Source organism: Anas acuta, chromosome 4 (genome assembly GCF_963932015.1).
Source record: "Anas acuta chromosome 4, bAnaAcu1.1, whole genome shotgun sequence".
Taxonomy (NCBI): Eukaryota; Metazoa; Chordata; class Aves; order Anseriformes; family Anatidae; genus Anas; species Anas acuta.
The window spans coordinates 67,601,607-67,620,511 of record NC_088982.1 but is presented as its reverse complement, the minus strand read 5'-3'; the positions used below and the strand labels follow the sequence as shown (position 1 = coordinate 67,620,511).

The 18,905-nt window shown below is 45.3% G+C and overlaps 1 protein-coding gene across 5 annotated transcripts in view; it reads left to right on the top strand.

The window, feature by feature from the left end:
* The window catches only part of UNC5C (unc-5 netrin receptor C), a 246,798-nt gene that overhangs the window by 219,699 nt on the left and 8,194 nt on the right, over positions 1-18,905 (top strand). For all 5 annotated transcript variants that reach the window (XM_068681763.1, XM_068681762.1, XM_068681760.1 and 2 more), the window contains 5 exons: positions 1,706-1,793; positions 10,138-10,306; positions 12,009-12,242; positions 17,180-17,329; positions 17,681-17,845. In XM_068681763.1, the coding sequence (XP_068537864.1) occupies positions 1,706-1,793; positions 10,138-10,306; positions 12,009-12,242; positions 17,180-17,329; positions 17,681-17,845 (806 nt within the window). The remainder of the gene's footprint in view (positions 1-1,705; positions 1,794-10,137; positions 10,307-12,008; positions 12,243-17,179; positions 17,330-17,680; positions 17,846-18,905) is intronic.

The following is an 18,905-nucleotide window of genomic DNA, read 5'->3' as shown; positions in this document are numbered from 1 at the left end:
ATGTTATGGAGAAAGCAAAATATTTAGGTGGCCCAGAACTGTTTTGTTCCTTCCAGGATACAGCCCTACTCAGCCCAGGAAGCAGCCAAAAGTGGGCCCTCCTCTCTGAGTATCAGTGGAGAAACACTGACATTAAATTTAAAAACCTAAGTGGAAGGTGAATTGCTTAAAGAACTCTGGCACTAACTGCTAAGTAACATTGATAATTTGTGCTATACAATCCTGGATTTCACATTTCTCTAAGCTGCAGCTGAGGGTAGACATTAATACCCAGGTTTCTTATGCCATGGTGGTGCACGCTGTCAGCAAAGTCCATTAGTCATATTTAATTCACATATATTAATATCAATTTGTAAGGAAAAAGAAATGCTTGTTTATTGCTGTAATTGCTTCAAAATGATTAAAATAAGCTTTGTAAAATACATCAATCTGTCTACTGCTACTTACTGTGTATGCATCCGTGCTGCTTCTAGACGTATGTATATCCTCCTAGCAGTATGATAAAAGTCCTTCATCTACCCTGTGCCTGCCCTCTTACAGCTGAAAACAGGCACAGGGGAGGTTGTGACAGCCCTGTAAAGAAACAAGTCAGAAACCTTTCATAGATAACCTCTCTCCTTCAAAATCCAGGTATGGGACTGAGCCATAATTTATCCCTAGTACATGGGAGGTGTCCAGTGTAACCAAAACCTGTGTGCTGAAGAGAAGATACAGGGCTGTGCAAAGATTTTTTTACTCTTACATGCCTTTATTGGGCACATATGCAAATAATCTGCCCATAGGTTTGCATTCAGCTACACAGTCATAGCTGAATTAAGTCCTTGCCAGTGGTTCCCCACCAACCCTCACCTACACAGACAGCTGGCTGAGCCACATCCAGCAGTGAGATCCTCTGCTGTGCTTGTCGTGCAAAGACAGGACCCTCTGCTTCCCTGGGATTTCTGCTCGATTTCTGAAATCACAGCGATGTAAGAATGGTGTTTTGTAATCAAACGTGCAGCTTATCAGCGCTGCAAAGGGCACAGAGTGTATTTGCACAGATTTTTTCAAGGTTGGATATCCGAATTTTGAGCCACTCCACAGAAGTAGGCACATTCAGAATACTGAGAAGCCCCATTTTTTCTCCCTTGCAGTCTAATTAGAAGCTGAGCACATTAAAAGACAGGGTGCCAGTTGCAGAGCCCATCTTTCAAGAAACAACTAGTTCTTGTTGCTTCCTGGGACAGACAGTACTCTGCTGCCTTTCTCTCCTGCTTCTAATTAAATAAGAATTGCCTAAGGAGATATGTCCTGTTACAACTGCTGGAAACTTAAGTCAGAGTTGTTTCTTTTCCCATTATTTTACAAGGTAAGAAGCAGTGTAACCATCTGTCTGATCTTTAAATAAAACAAAAGGGAAGGGAAGAAAATCCTCTTCTCCACTCCACGACTGCAGTGCCAAGACACAACAGGAGCAAGGAGTGACCATCTGATCACAGGCGATGCTGGGGTTGCCTACTTTGTCTCCAGAGTTGCTGAACTCATTTAGAGTCTTTCTGTGAGGCTGGGTGAAAATCTGGCATTGCGGGCTTCATCTTCTGCTGCTTCTGTCGCTCTCTTCACAGGCCCACCTGGGTTTTTCTTTTTCTTTTTCTTTTTTCTTTTTTTTTTTTTTCTTTTATTTTCTTTTCTCCATTTTATCTTTTGTGTCTCTTCTGTTCTGCAGGAGTGAGCTTGCTGATCCCAGCGGGGGCCGTTCCCCAGGGGAGAGTCTATGAGATGTATGTGACAGTTCACAGGAAGGAGAGCATGAGGTAAAACGTACTTGCTTGCACATTTATTTGCTCGTGCATTAACAGAGGGGAAAAGGGTGGGGGGAAAATGTAGTAACTGAAACCCTGTGATAATGTGCTTACGCAAAGCCAACTGTGCTGAAGCTATTTGCTGACCTGGAGGTAAATGCGAGCAAAGCTGAGGATAAACTTTGCCACAAAACCAGCTCAGACTTTTGCTTGCCTAATGAAGAGCTGCATTCTGCAGCAAGCTCTCAAGCTGGGGAGGGATGCTGAATCAAAGCCAGAAGCAGGGAAAATAAGCCAGCATGAGTCTGGTGCAGCAGAGAAGATGTGAGGTAATCTAATAAAGACCTGTGCCACAAAAGGGGCAGGGAGCGGAGAAGCAGGGTGACAAATAGGCTCAGCAGAGGGGCAAGTGCCTGAGCACCTGTCCTGGAAAGCCTCCTCTCCTGCTATAAGAATCTTTATTTTACCATTCACGTGCTTGGCTGGTCCGTGCAGTGATGAGGATGGAGCCAAAAGCATTTGCTGTCCTCTGCCTCTCCGTGCCCCAGGCACACCACGGCAAGGGCCATGCAGACCCAGCATCAGGACGATCCCTGTTCTGCCCACAGACCCCGATCTGTGGCCAGTTTGTATTCATGATCTTGGTGTCTATTGATGTGGCAGCCGTGGCATTAAAACAAAGTTTCCAAAAAGACCAAGATACTATTGCAGCAATTTAGGAAAACTTAATGAAGAGGAAGGTGAGATCTTGATCTTCAGAATGGGCTCATGTACAAAGGCTGAATGGCAAATGTGAAACTAAGCAATCATTACACGGTACTTTGCCTCCTTCCCCTCCTCATAGCTAGATACATTTTTTGGCTCAGCCCTTTAATGGCTTTTATAATGTGCTAAGCCACAGCTGTTTATACACTGCGTGATATTGAACACTATTCTTTAGCTCGGTAGTCTCTCACCCATGCTAAAATAATCTGCTTAAGGAAAAAAATAAGTAACACCTTCCCCACACCTCCCCCCGTATTTTTGCATACATTATTCATGGCCTGCTCTTTGAAAACAGATAATTGCAGCTACAGAAAAAAAAAGTGTCTTTGTTCATATCTAATATTGATTGTATTCCTATTACTTTGGGCTGTGTTTTGAAGATGCTTACAAACAACATTGAAAAAGCACTGTTTCCCAGAGAGGGAAAAATAATGAAAATCAGAGGGCTTCCCCTGTTATTCAAATGCCTCCAAATCTCTCTCCTTTAAATATCTAATTCTTCCCCCCCAAAAAAATGTTTCATTACCAGAAGTTACACGTGCAATTATTTTCTTTCCAGCCAGCTATGGAGGGAATCCCTGCTTCCTGATTCATGCAACTGTAGGCAACCAGCACTGCGTGCTAGCCTGATTTATTGGCTTTGGGGATCATAAAACCTCCTCTGTGTGTGCTGTGATAGCTGCTACTCAGCAGGACACACCCAGAGGGATAGGGGAACCTGTACTGGGGGAAGCGTGGCTGGAGCTGTGCTGGCCACCAACCTGAGCATGTATGTGCAGAAGTACAGAAAGGTGTGAGCCTTCGCTCGCAATGAAGATTTTGGGAAGTGATTTCTTTCCCCAGCAGAGAGCAGAGAGCAGGCTGGCTTGGCCATACAAGCAGCAGAGCTCTTCCTATCATGGTGGTCATTATATCCTGGGTACACGGGGCCCAACTGCTTCGGTTTGGGCTTTATTTAGTGTTGTGTTGTGGTTTTTGTTTGTTTGTTTTTTTAGGGGGGGAGATAGGGGCAGAGGGTGCTGCTGGGGCTGTTTTGTTTGTTTGCTTGTTTTATTTTGATTTGTTTGTTTGTATTTTTATTTTATTTTATTTATTATATATTTATTTATTATATAATGGTTTTTCAACTCCTCTCCAGAATACCATGCTTCTCACATTCATGGAAACCAAACACTTCTCATGGCATTTAAATTGGAGCTTATCAGCTACCACCCAGATTACTCTGAACTGAAGATTCACCCCCAAATTGCCTAAACACAGTGGGACTGTACCATCCTCCCCTGTTACCTGTTTCCTTTCCCCAGGTGCCCATGGGCAGAAAGTGCTGACTGCACCCAGCACCAAGCTGCAATGCCCTGCTGCCATGGCACTGGGCTACCAAAACTTTTTAATCTCACTTTCTGCAGCAGAGATGCACTTCTGCTCTCATTTCCACCAGTATGGGCTGCAGATGTTGCTCGCTATAATTGGAGCCATATGAGTGTTGCAGGTCGGTGTGCAGTGTAAATTCTTTTTTAAATCTGTTACCGCGCTGCCACAGCTCTCCAGCAGAGAGTGGTAGCCCACAGTGAGGACTAGCTGCAGATATTTACTTCTGTGGCCAGGCGGTAGCTGGAGTGTGTTCAATAAACCCTGTGAGGGCCTGTATTTATTTTCATGTGCACTGTGTAAATGTGCCTGGATTGAAAAGCCCTGTCGTGCATCGATGTAGTTTGAAAGGGCACGTATAGGACACTATAAGATGTAAGTTATAATCCTCTTGATATGCAAACAGCACTGAGGCGAGAATTTGGTCCTCATAGCGTTACCCTAAATAAAACCAACGAAGCAACAGAGAGGCTCACCACTGCAGATCACAAGCATATCTCCAGCAATTTAAGATTTAGCTCATACTTTATTCACAGAAATACGAAACAACTTCTGAACAGTCAAGCTGAAACAGGAAATCTGTTATCCCTCAGAGCCCTGCAAATTCCCCTTTTCTTTTCCTTCCTTTGTTTTCCTAATCCATTTCCCCCAGTTAGTCTCTGAAACCTGTAGTACAGAAATTTGAACGACTTCGCAACCCAGTAATATCACTCTTTGTGTTGCCTTGCAGATTGGCTAGGAGAGCTTTCCAGGACACTCTATTTATTCCATTTCACATCCATCAAAGCATGTGAGAGCAGGAGGGTCACCCTAAAAGCATTTTCCTTCCTCAGCGAATTGGGGTTCTGATGGCTTGCAATAGAGGCCGCTTTGAGGCAGTTGTTTTCTCTGTGCATGTTGACGTGCTTATGGCACAGGGTTTTTTGGTTTTTTTTTTTTGTTTTTTTTTCTTCCTAACCCAGTGCTTCATTGGGCTGTTTTTCCTGCTCCTGCACTGCAAGCTAATCCTCATTCTGCCTGTCAATTGTGGCAGGATGGATTGCAAGCAGCTACTGGGCACTGATCCCTGGCTGGCATGAGAGATTGATGTCGACCTGATGAAAAGGTCCATGAAGTGACTTACAGTGCAGAAAAGGGTATCTATGTATATGTGTTTGTGTACAGACAGATCAATAATTAAAAAATAAATAAATGAGAAGCCTATGTGAATATTTCACAGCTGTCAGGCAGGTTTCTATCTCAAACTCACTGGCTCAAATGCAGCCAATAATCTCCGCCACTGATGATCAGATGTTCTCTCCCTTAGTCTGGGGAAGTGCCATCAACTTGCAATTTGCAAGACGGGGTTTCTTCCTGAGCTTTAAAATAAACACGTTGTTGTGACCATGACCTGGCAAGAGGCTGTTGCCATGAGCAGATGGAAAGTCTAGGTCTTAGACAACTAGGATTAAACAGCGAGAGTATAAGCCCAAAGACTGCAGGATTTTCCTGACTGTTTTGTGTTGAAGAACAAAGGTAGCTCTGCACTAAATTCGTGAGCTGTGTGCTTCCTTTGGAAACATCTGGCACTGGTCAGTGCTCTATGGGGTCTGGGTCTTGATGGACCACTGTTTTGATCTGTGGCAGCTCCTGTGTTTCCCGCATGAGCCCCTGCCGGGCTCATACAGCTTTAGGTGGAACTGCTCTTGCATACTGTAATCAGAGGCAGGAACTGCACTAAATGTAGCACGGTGAAGGACAGTTCTGTATAATACATGGCGCAGGAGATGATGCAAATGAGGATGGATGTCACCTCGTCCAGGAAATGTGACAACCCTGGAGAACGGAGCATGCAGCTGTCCTGAAGTTCTTGCAGGGAGGCACATGTATAAATGGTCTGACTTCCAAACCAGCTACCTTCAGAGAGGGAAGGGTTGTGTAAGCCTCCTCAGGATCTAGAGTGGCTTCACATTGTGTGTGAAGGGCAGACTTCATATTAAGTCACCTAGCTGATCAGTGAGTTTGATTCAAGGAGCAACGCTGCCTTTTTCACCAGTAAGCACCAAGCTTGGTTAAGTGAAATAAAAGAAATCGAAGTCTTCTGTGTCTGGTTTCACCACCTTCCTTTTGCATCCCAGTTGCACAAAAATAATTGCTTGCAACTCCAGAAGACAATGTCTGCCAATCATTTTAATTGAGACGTTTGAAATAAAAAAAGACCAGACCAGCAGCAAAAGGGGAGGAAAATTTCTCAGATCACCTTCCTTCTAAAGGCAGACTTGCAGGAGAACCAGGAGGCCAGTCAAGAATATTAGATTTGAAACTCAAGAGGGAGCACGTGTTAAAAATAAAGTCCCAGCAATGAAAGGAGAAATAAAATGTCTTTCCTCTGACTTTTGGTTAAGCTGTGTGGAAGGGTTGCCATCTGTTGCTGCGAGTTATCCCTCCCTCCCTCCCTGCTCTGCTCTGTGCCTCCTGTTTTCAGGGAGCACGGTCATTGCCTGTAACATTGATGCACGGTGCCAGGGAGCGCAGCGGAGCCCACTGAGGAGCAGAGATTTCTCTAGTTGTGCTCACATCTGCTGCCTGACAGCTACCTTAATGAAAACGGTCTGGCTCATTACAGGGAGACCGTTTTGAATGAGTAATCCCATTAAAAAACACAAATTTGATTGTGGAAGGGCTGGATACAGTGAATAGAAGTTTGTTCTTTTGTTTTAAATACAAGTTGACTGTTCTTGATGAGCAGTGCAAGATACGGGACAAGGTTTAAAAATACCCAAAGCCCTTTCACTTACTGTTACTGCCTTTTAATAGCAATGCTAAACAGGGAATTGAATTTCACTCTCAGTTTGATCTCTGTAAAACAAACGTAGCTCTTATGGCTGCAGTGAAGTGACTCTGGAGTCATACTAGCACAGCTGGGTGTCCAATCCCATTTAATAAGTATTTCTAAAACTACTACAAGCCTGAATTGAAACACACGATGTTTTTTTGTTTTGTTTAGTTGTTGGTTTTTTTTTTGTTTGTTTGTTTCATTTTGCTTTGTTTTCTGGATAACAGCCTAAAAGTACATTCTGACCCCCGGTTTTAAAGATGTTCGCTCATAGATCTTTCTGCTGTGGAGGAGATGAGTCCCTTGCTCTGTGTGGTCCCTTCAGTCAGTGTTTGTGTGATCTTGTAACACAGAAATCACAAGGCTTGGTCACAGCAGGCTCTTGTCTGGGTCAGAATCCTGACTTTGATGGTGCTGCATCACCTGCTCCGGGAGAAGGTAGAAAAATGCTTGTAAAGGATAACCTGTCTTTGGGGAAACTTGTTGTTTACAAATCCCATCAATTAGTGCTGGGTTATGCCTCGAAGCACAAAGATTAATGTCTCCTGTATAATAAATCTTGACTACTGCATCTGTTTGGGGTTTCATTGGCTATAGGAAGGCATAATCCCTTTGCTTTAAGATGGAAATTAAAAGCAATGAGAAATAAGAGGAGGTCTGTCAAGAGGTTTGGGTCCCTTTCTTCCTGTCAGTTGTCACGAGGTACCTCTCTGCTCTATGCACTGCTGCGTGGTTTCGTTCCTCCAGGTTTCAGGTGTTTATTTCTGAGCTCTCGCTGTAGTCCCTAAACACTCCGCTACCTGCAGGTATCTCAGAGCTGGGTAGGAAAGGGAATAGCAGCTTGGTGTGCTCTGACATACCTCATCCCCTACAACCCCAGAAATCAGATTTACTTTTTGCCACTGTGGCACCCGGCAGGATGATACCTGCTGTGGTGCAGCACGTTCAACTGAGAGCTTTTCCATTTTTACTGCTTTGCCTTGACACTGAATAAAAGCTTTTGGAATTTGTTTAATTCCAGAAGTGAGAGCTACTAAACAATTAATAGGATTTTATTTCCCACTGATATTTTAATCCTCTCTGGATCTTTTGCATTGCTTCCTGTCTCTCACTGCTACTTGCAATAACTCCTTCTTTATTGACGTCTGCAAATTTAGCGATTGTGCTGCTATTTACATTGTCTTCCGCATTGTGAGGAGAAATCCTGGCCTCACAGTAGTTCTGACTTCAATAGAGCTGAAATCCCACTATTAAATGACACTGACCCTCATTTTGCTCCACTTGAGAGCTTCTCTGCAACTCATTATACCTCAGCTCCTTGCGGCTTTGAAGTGGCTCAGATTACTTGCAGTCCTCAAACTGGCTCAGACTTCGGAGAGCTGAGGTGGGTCAGTGTCTGCATGAGGCAGGTGTTGGAGGAGAGACGCTGGGACCAGCAGCGTTGCTAACTTCGGAAAAAATACTAAACCCTGCTATTTTTGCATTTCCTTTCTCTGGTTATATCCACTTCCCATCTCCCTCACTAACCATTCAGTCTGGAGTGCCTCCTGGCTTTGTCTTCTGCATCGTCATTTAAGCTTGTGCTAATCACATATAAAATGTTGCAGAGCAAAATTATGCCCTCCATCAGAGTCCTAAAATTTAACAGCTAACCAAATTTTGTCACAGAGCAGTGACTAAACTTAATTTTACTTTGAGACAACTTTCAGCTGTATGATTTATCAGCGCTCTATTATTTTAATGATCTTTTGGCTTCTTTTTTTTTTTTTTTTTTTTCACCTGCATGCATCAGCGCTCAGATTCTTATTGATTTTAACTCATTTTTCACCTAGAAGACATTGTATGAAATTTTTTACAGCAGTCATGATATATTCCCTCCTATATTCTTTTTGACTGCTGGCCTTATAATTCAGTCTGAAAAACTATGATAATTCATATTTTTCCTCACTTCTTCATGGGTCAGTAGTCATTTAGATGAAGCTAGGTTAACCAGATGATCAAGTCTATAGCTTGTCATATCTGTAGCTTTCCAGATGAATATTGTAATTTTCAAAGACGTTTCTCATAAGACTTCATGTTTTTTGAAACTTCCTGATAGACTGTAGGAAAGCATTCAAACATTTGTTAATACGTTAACGGATATAACACATTGTGAGCCATTTTTAAGCTATACATTGCTTCAAAAAAAAAAAAATAGAAAGAAAAAAAAAGGAAACTGAAAAAGAAGTAATGTTTCAGTCAAAATCTGCCCAACAATTTATTCACTTAGGTCTTGCAAGAGAGTGATTCTAGGTCTTCATAACCTGAATCCAGAGATCCCAATATATACAGCAGGAGCCAAACTGGATGCTCTATATGCTAATGCTTTATTTCTCTTATGTACTATTTGTTAGGCTAAAACAACCCGTGTGATTCATCATAGCTGGCCAGATTGTTATATTTTAGTTTTTTTGAAAGACAGATACCACAGCTGTTTGTTTCCATCCCATGGCTTTTCAGAAACAATTGTTAAGTCATTTAGTAAACTCATCAGTTACTTTCCTTTAGGATCCACAGATGCATATCATCTGGATTTACTGATTTGCATGCACTTCAGTTTTTCCATGTTGGACCTTTTTTTTTTTCCTCAAAAATGTTATGAACATTTCCAACATTTTCATGAACAAGAGGCACTTTTCAAAAAGGCCTTCATCCCACTTTCAAAACGGATTTTTCAAAAGTTTCATTTTCTGTAGGACTAATGGATTATTCAGTGTGAATTAAAGTGGGCAATATCAGGATATTCCTGTGGATGTACCAGCAATACCCAGAGTAGATGTAATAAACTTGATCTCAACAGAGCTTTCTGTCCTGATTTGTTCTCCTTAACTAAGATTTTTTTTTACTCCTTTCTACTACTACTTTGTTATTCTTTCTTTTTGTCGATGTTATCAATATCCACTCTTGTCTCAACTAATCCCCCTAAAACCAATCCAGATATAAACACAAAGTGTTTGCGCATGCAACTGGACTGAACCCTCAGCCAGACTGGAAGATGCAAGGTCCTGTGGACTGACCCAGATTTCCAAGTGCAGATCACACCCAACACTTTAATCTCCCGCTTGCTGGTTTCTGCATCATGAATTTGTCCTCTCTGTTATTTAGAGAAGCAGCTGATGAGGCACATTCAGCTGTATTTGTCATACACCAGATGTCAGGATAGTTAAAGTCACTCATGCTTCCTCTGCTTTAAACTCCTCAGCAGTCGGTCTGAGATAGCTCACACGTGCACACAATCATTTACAAACTATTCTGTAAGAGAAGGATTATTTCTTCTTTCTACATACCTTAACTTTACATACCTTAACGTGCCTTTTTGCCCTTTCTCCCCCCACCCTTCCCACATCCACCTTTCCATCCCACCATCAGGCCTCCTATAGAAGACAGCCAGACCCTGCTGACGCCGGTGGTGAGCTGTGGGCCCCCAGGAGCGCTGCTAACCCGGCCCGTCGTGTTGACCATGCACCACTGTGCAGAGCCCAACACGGACGACTGGCAGATCCACCTGAAGCACCAGGCTGCCCAAGGGCCATGGGAGGTGAGTCTATGGGTCTCCGGCCTGCAACGGCTGTCCAAGATGCCCAGTGCCCCTAGAAATGCTTTCTGGGGGCAGTCCCAGTGCCTCCCGCTGTGGTCCATGAAGCATGGCCTTCCTGCAGGATTTTGGCACTTAAGCTTTTGGTCTTGGCAGGTTATTAAGCCGAAATCATGGGGAGCGAATGAAGAAAAGAAGCAAAATAGAAAATAACAACTGAAAAGCAGTTCTCTTCCCAGGAAGAGAAGAGGCAAAATAGAAAAGAACAACTGAAACTGAAACTCAATTCCAGAAATAAGAAAATATTTTTTACAGAATACTTTCAATCCCCCTAGTTTATAGTCTGTTTGCAAGAAAATGAAAATAGTGCTGCAAATGATCCCCTGCTTCAACACCAGGACATCAACCAGCTTATTAAAATTTATAGGACTTGCTTTTCTCTTCTTTTTCACTCCTAAGATGTTGGTGGAGCACTGCTTTGATTCAGTTCGTGCAGTCAGCCCCAGCCCTGCACCTTGTTAATCTGGGCACTGCTAGGCTTGGTGAGAGCCTCCTGCCAGCAGTGCAGCAGGAGGATGTCTGTCCCAGGGTGGGGTGGCAGAAGGACACCACAACTGGAGCATGAAGCGATGCTTGCGGCAAGGCTCAGCCGTTCTGGCACAGGCCTGCTCTCCCATCCTGCCTCCTGAAGGACTTGGTTGCTCCTGCATACCTGCTGCTACCAGTTCGGTCTCACATAATTAATTTGGCAAGGGCACCTTCTCCTACTGGTAGGTTTTGTGAGGACAGGGAAGCTTTTGAAGGCAGTTGGGCCACCAGCAGCCAAAAGCGGCCTGTCCAGCAGGGCCTTCGCAGGGCTCTTGCTTTGTCCCCCTGCCCGTGGCACCAGCTCTTCCTCATGCTGAGAGGGCTCACGCAGTGAACACAGGTCTGTCTGGCCAAACAATATGCACCCCACCAGCCTGGCTCTTGGCACCACACGCGTGTTCCTTATTTGTGTCTGTGTTACTGGCATCTCTTTGTTTTCTCCTCTGTCCTCCCTGCCCTTGACAGAGAGGTTGTGTCTGGCGCCAGCACTGCAATCAGCACTGCGGCACCTCCTTTTCTGCTCTCCCGAAGGACCAGGCCACCCCTGCGAATGTGACATGTTCTCCTTCCGAGAGACCAGAGGCACCAAGTTTAATGCCAAATCTCTGCTCTGCCACAGGCTTCAAGGCAGCAGGGATAAAGCAAATGAGATGTGGTGCGTGGTGGCTGTGTAAGAGGCGGCCACTGCTGCCCTTCTCTCTCTCCGAACCACTGGAAGCTCCTTGTGTTGTGTGCAAGACATTGCACGCAGGGTTGAGTGAAGTTGGCAGGAGAGCTGCTTTCTTCTGAGCGCAGGGAGGAGGCTGTTTGCATTCAGGCTTTTTTTCTTCACCCTGCAGTCTCGTCACGGAGGATTATTCTGATGAAGCAGCAGGTGATATTTCATGTAGATGTGGCATTCGGCCATCGTAGAGGTTACTTCGCTTCCTTGAGTTTTTATAACACCTTATTGTCATGCTTAGGAAGTGAAGGGCAGTTTTTTGTTTATATTTATTATCTGATTAATCTAACATGCAGGCAGCAAGGACTTTGAGCATCATACAGGCTTGAAAGGGGTCTCCAAGTAAAGCAACTCTGAGTGGTCATGATCTTTAAATGTGGCCTCTTTCTCCCTTAGGATGTGGTGGTAGTCGGGGAAGAAAACTTCACCACCCCATGCTACATCCAGCTGGACCCCGAGGCCTGCCACATCCTGACAGAGACCCTCAGCACGTACGCCTTGGTGGGACAGTCCATCACCAAAGCAGCAGCCAAACGTCTCAAACTGGCCATCTTCGGACCTCTGTCCTGCTCGTCGCTGGAGTACAACATCCGCGTCTACTGCCTCGATGACACGCAGGATGCCCTTAAGGTGGTGGTTGCTCTCACGCTCGCTTTTCCTCTCTCATCCTGGCAAAGCAGTGACTAGCCCCTCTGCTGCATGTGTTTCTTTTCCACAGATTATTTTTTCTGATTAGAATAAAAGCCTGACAACAAGCTGCTGTTTTACAGTTTAACCCCTGCACACTATAAATTGTCCTTTGCATGGGGATCTGACACACGCCAAACTGTTTTCCACCTGCCAGCATTTTTTCCTTTGTTTACCTGTATCATATCCTGAATCCTAAGATTTTTGCATTATTAAAAGGCCATAAGGTACACCGGGCTTCATTCGTTATTCATGTATTTTTAATGCTAAGTGCCAGCTCCCCAGAGATGGGGAAACATATAAATGCCTCTTTGTAAATAGTTGATAATGATAAAAGAAGCTTCTGGGCTGTTAATCACTGCCTGCTTTCATACTGCTTCATTACACCTTTTCGTGTGCAATATTTTGTGTTGGGAATTTGCCACTAAAATAAATCGAAGCTGTTGCTTTCTGTAACTGTACACCTTACCCTCACTGCATAATTCTGGCGTTCTCACACACGCGCACACGTACTCCCTCACATACAGATGAGCCGATAGATAAACATACTTGCTATTTCTCTTTATAAATACTTGTATTTATACAGATGGTATCTATAATAGATGCACTCATAAAATATGTAGCTCCAACTGTACGTGTAAGATTGGAGGTTATTAAAAGGTGTTTGTTTGTGTTTTGTTTTTTTTTTTTTTCCTTTAAGCATAGCCAGTGTGACTTCCCAAATGTTTCTTTGCAGCAAAACAAGCTCGCTCTAAGCAGAGCCATCCTTGTGCCGTGCACGACTTTGTCATATCAGCACCATGTGGGAACTGCTCAGACATAAGCCCCCACAGGCTGCTGGGGAAATGTTCTTGTTTTTCAGTGCACCGGCCTCCATCACTGCAAATGCCACCTTTCCTTTTCATCCCAAATACTGCCCAATCCCAAGGCCCTGCCTGCTCTTTGTTGCAGGGACACTTGTAGCATTTTCTCTATAAATAAGAGATTTTCATCCCCAAAAGTGGAAAGGATCTTTTGCACCGATCAAGTGGAAATGCTTCGAAAGTCATGAGGGCTTTATGGCTGTGCTCTTCGGACCCTGTGCTGTGTAATATGATTTTCCAGGGGTCCATCCAGCCTGAGGGAATAATAAGTGACTTGGCAGAGCCTTGAACAGATAGTGATTGCAGTCAGAGCTGGGCCAATTGGATTAGGTGTTACTCAAGAGTTGTTGGCTTGTTTCTAATAGACTGCAGGGAACATTGCAGGGTAATGTTAATCCAATTCAGAGAGCAGAAGGGATCAGGAGAGGCACTGAGTAACATAACAGAAAACCATCTTTCACTTGAGAAACTGCACTGAACGTCTGGGAGAGGAGCTGGCCAATTCTTGGGCTTCAGCTGCAGGTTAAGTGAGCTTGTAATTTGGGGAGGAAAGAGTCACTGAGCAAAGTCAAGTGGCCACTTTCATGCTCACACCTATCACTTCTTTTTAAGTCTCTTCCTCTTGGCACTTTCACCCCAAGACTGGATGGCCATATACACAAGCTGCTGTACACTGGGTTCAAGGCCAAGATAGCTGGGGTTTGCAGAACAAGCACGAGTACTTCAAAGAGGGCCAGAGCACCTCTACTGTGAAGAGGGACTGAGGGAGCTGGGGTCGTTCAGCCTGGAGAAGTCTCTGGGGAGACCTTACTCTTCCAGTGCCTAAAGGGGGCCTCCAGGAGAGCTGGGCAGGGACTCTGTCAGGGGGTGCAGGGATAGGAAAAGGGGGAATGTCTTTAAACTGTAAAGAGGGGAGATTTAAATTAGATATAAGGAAGAAATTCTTTACCCTGAGGGTGATGAGGCAGTCAAACAGGCTGCCCAGAGAAGCTGTGGCTGCCCCATCCCTGGAGGTGTTCAAGGCCAGGCTGGATGGGGCTTTGGGCAACCTGGGCTGGTGGGAGGTGTCCCTGCCCATGGCAGGGGGCTGGAACTGGGTGGTCTTTAAGGTCCCTGCCAACCCAAACCATTATGTGATTCTACTTGCTGGCCATAAAGTGTTTTGAAGCTATAACTTACATTTTTTCTGGAAATAAAACGTTTGGGGAAGGTGGAAGTTAAAACCAAATGTAGTAAGCCAGTTCTAGGTGAAAGGGTTGAGCATGCTGATGGTTTTGGCTGGGATGAAGTTCAATTTCTTCACAGCAACCTGTAGGGTGTGATGTTTTTAGCTGTCCACCAGGCTTACCAGGTGAGGGAGCTGCCTGCACTAGGCAAGCTGCTGGCCCATGGAGGGCAAGGTGTGCAAAGGGGGCTGCCCTGGGCAAGGCAAGGCCAGGGAACGGGAAGCAGTGTGAGATGTTGCTCATCATTATGCATTTATTCTAATAGGCAACTGAATGCATTCTGTTGTTATTTACAGCTAGGAGTGAGCGTGCCATATGCTGAATGGGTCCTAGCAAGCCACCCAAGAAAGACAAGCAGTTGCTGTATATAAAACACTGCATTTATTGCACAGGCTTTACCCTCTGATTGTGCAGAGTAACAGTTCACTGCCGAACCACCGGGGCTCACAGTGCAGCCAGGAAGTGCAAAGACTTGGTGTAAATAATGTCAGGGTTATTGTGGGAGAGGCTTGGTTGGTTTGCTGGGGTTGGGAAGGTGGATAGCCCCAGCACTGTGGCCCTGTGGAAACCCAAGCTGTAGACTGTGATGCCCGGATGGGATGCTCAAAAAAGTTCTTTTTGGGGAAGAGTGAGGGTGGTGATGTCCCAAAGCATTATCCTCTTTTGTAAGGCACTCAAAGGGGGATGCTCTAACTAGTTTGTTGTAAACAAATTAATAATGTCATAGTTACTAAGAAATCTTGCTGATTTATTCCCATCTATTTATTCACATATGGCTTTGAGATGGAGGTGTCTGAGCTGGGTGTGGTGGCTGAGCAGCCAGGCATACCAGGGGTAGGTGAATTATTTAGGCTCTAGCAGGATGGCTTCCCCCAGCCTGCTTCATGCTGTGCAGTAACAGTTCTCCAAAAAAAAAAAACTAATCCTAACAGACATGTCATCTTCTCTCAGTTACTTAATGCATATTCGTTCCTCTAACAAAGATGCCTTTTTTTGGTGCATGCTTGTGCTCTGTTAATGAGGAAGCTGTTTCCAAATACAGGCCGTGGCTGTGTCAATGCTGCTGTTGAGGGAGCAATGTCTTGTGCAGTTCTCTCTCCCAGGAAGAGCACAGGGCACAAGTCCTGGCTCACAGGGGAGGCAAGAGGCGATGGGAAGGGTGGCAGGAGCCACCACAGCATGGGATGAGTGATGCTCAGGTCAGCTTTCGGCTCACGAGGGAAATGGAGGTGCCAGCCAAGAGGATGAGCACTGCTCTAAATAAAACACCGTATGGCTCGAGCTCACCAGCAGGTCTTAGGGGCCTTGGGAATGGTGACGGTGGCTCCAAATTAAACCTGAATTAATTAGCCTAGCAGCATGGGAGAAGCGTGGGCTTCCAGTCGGAGAGGTTACGGTGAACCAGAGTGGCTACTGATGATAGGATACTGACACCAGGCAGCCGGACCTGCGATGCTGAGATATTTGTCCCCATGGCAGCACAGCCCCGAGGCCGGCCGCGGGTGGAGAGCGGGAGCCGGCAATTAGTGCACACAGTGCCGCCAGCCTTCTGGTCATTCCAGGGAGGTAATTTGGACATAATGAAGATCTACAGTAATCAGATAATTGCTATCGATTGCTCTTTAGACGTCTTGACGAGGTAATTAGGGGGCACTGGAATTGACTCATTGGCGTAGCCTTAATCTAAAAGGTTTCCTGATTCTCTCTCTTTGCCTCTGATGGCTGATAAGCAAACATCGTTTTAGCTTTGGGATCTCTCAGGTACCAGGCTCACTGGGGATGTAGGCTTTTCTTTTATGCTAACTAGATGCCAAACGTGATCAAGAGTAGCTTGTCTCACCCTTAGCTAAATCAGAGGCTCCTTTAGTTAGCCTGGGCTAGCATCCCGGTTTTGTGTGCCCGTGTGCTCCTTGCGTGTGTTCACTCTGTATGTGATTGGCTTTGGCTGTGTGAGACTGCTTGTTTGGCTGGCTCTCGTAATTAAATATGACTGAGTTTGGCAGTGTTTGTTTCTAATGAAGCTCATGTAGGTGCCTTTGTACTGGCTCCTTCCACGTGGATTACAATTAGGCTGTTTCTCTGTAGACAACAGTCCACTGTGGTCTCGTTAGTTAGAGGCATGTCTTTATTTTTAGCTGCAGAAAATGACCAGGCTCTTGGCTTACTAGGTTTTAATTACACAATCAATATCTCGGTAACCCTGAACCTATGTATTTGTATGTACAGAACGCTATGTCACCATGTCTTGCTCTTGTTTTGATGCCATCCCGCTCAATGGTGAGTCTCAGAGTAGGCGTCTGTACGGATCTGTCACAGAGCAGCTTGCCAGGAGGCTGCCGGATGCAGGACCAGCAGCATCCACAGGTCCCGTATCAGCAGAAGCTATGCAAATAAGAACTTCCTGAAGCAAAATAATAATGCTTTAGACGTCCAGTTTGGTGAGCAATGGAGAAGATGGATGTATCTCCATATCCAAACAGTATGCAAAATCTTTGCATTCAGTATAATCGCATGCAGTTAAGATTGCTGTGCTTTGGACATGACAGGTAACGGTGTGTCTCCAAAAGGAGACAATGCTGCCTGTACCTCTCCTGGGCTGCTGTTGTGTGATGAGGACAAAGAGATTACCCTTAGATCCACTAGTGCAAGTCACAGGGAAATGTAACGCCATGTGCCATCTGCACAGCAACCACAGCAGTCAGACTTGAGGAATCAGCAGACCACCATTGATGTCTTAATGTTGTCTTGACACAACCTGACCACTTTTCTTCTTGTTATTGCCGTCCTACAGGAGGTCCTCCAGCTGGAGCGGCAGATGGGTGGGCAGCTTTTGGAGGAACCCAAAACTTTGCATTTTAAGGGAAGCACTCACAACCTCCGCTTGTCCATCCATGACATTGCCCACTCTCTCTGGAAGAGCAAACTGCTGGCTAAATACCAGGTGAGCATCACAAACGTTGCATCCTAGTGGAGAGGCATAAAGAAATACAGTGACACATGTCACTGTATTAAAACAGTGAGTTTAAAAAAACAGTGAGTGTGGACATTTTTTCCCTGGACCATCTGAAGTGCCAGTAGCATGGAGCTCACAGTCTCCAGTCATACAACATCTGTGCCCTGATCCTGCGAGGTGCCCCACGCCCCTCTTCTCAAGGCCATGTGGGAGCTGAGCCAGTCCTCGACTGAAAAGGGATTGTGGAAAATGACACGTCATTTAAGTATCATTAAACAAGACTCCTTGACTTTTTTTTTTTAACTTTTTTTTTTTTTTTTTCCTGATTTTCTCCTGCAGGAGATTTCTTTTTACCACATCTGGAGCGGGTGCCAGAGGAACCTGCACTGCACCTTCACCCTGGAAAGGTTCAGCCTCAATACCCTGGAGCTGGTCTGCAAACTCTGCGTGCGGCAAGTCGAAGGAGAAGGGCAGATCTTCCAGCTGAACTGCTCCGTCTCAGAGGTAAGAGACATCAGTGTGTACGCACGGGAGGGCTAAGGATGTATAGCCCTGCCCATTGCTACCTGGTTTGTACTTCCCATTTTCTTCCCAACTGTTGAGACAAACAGAAGGGGTGGATTAAGCTGTCGCTTTACATCTCCTCTTGCATTTTCCCTTAGTTTCTCTCTGTAGCCTCTCATCTGGCATGGAGCATCTCCCCTCAAGGAGGGAGGCAGTGAAGGTCTCCTTTCTAGTCCCCCTTTCTGTGTCTGCGTGGAGGAGCTCTTTGCCTACCACTCCCTAACGCCTCTCACAAAGCACTGTGTGGTCCTGGCTCCCGGACAGGGAATACCAGATGGTCTACTTGCAACAGACTTTTCCCCTCAGACTTTGCTACCGCTACAAATCATGGCTATTATCTTTGACAGTTCTTCTTTTGCTGGCTGACATTTTCCAGTAGAAAAATGATCATAAGTTTTGGAGCATCTTTACCGTAGCTGAAAAATTTTAGCTCCTTGGGGCAGCAGAGCTTAGAGATGAGAAATAGTGATGCATTCAGGTGTGAAGCAGCACCGACTCCAGTGGGTGTGCTGGTGGCTTTTGTGCCTGGTACCTCCTGGGTGCTGCCTTGATTTTGAGGTCACCATCATCCCTTAGCTGCTACTGGGCCAACACAGAGAAACGGAAGAGTATTGCATTATAAACTGCCCCAGGGCCCAAAAGCTCATTCACCCTGCTCGAAGGCTGTTCCCTTCTCTTTATAAAGATTTAGTGTTAGGCAAAATGCATTTGGGAATTTAAACCACCTCCCACAGCAAACCTAGATCACATCCTCATCTTTTATCGCTTCTGTTTACCTTCCTAATTTATTTTCATCTCTGTCTCCAAATCCCTTTGAAAATGAGTTGCCAGGGGAGATAGCAGAGGAGGCATCCTTACCACCCAGTTGGAGTAGTTCATCCTGCAGCACCGGCACCTCGGTGGCTACGGACTGGGGAAGGGCTGGGAGGTGACAGACAAAAGTTACTGGTGGTTTAGGGCCCCAGCGGTGTGTGTCATTACCCATAACATCTGCTTGGTT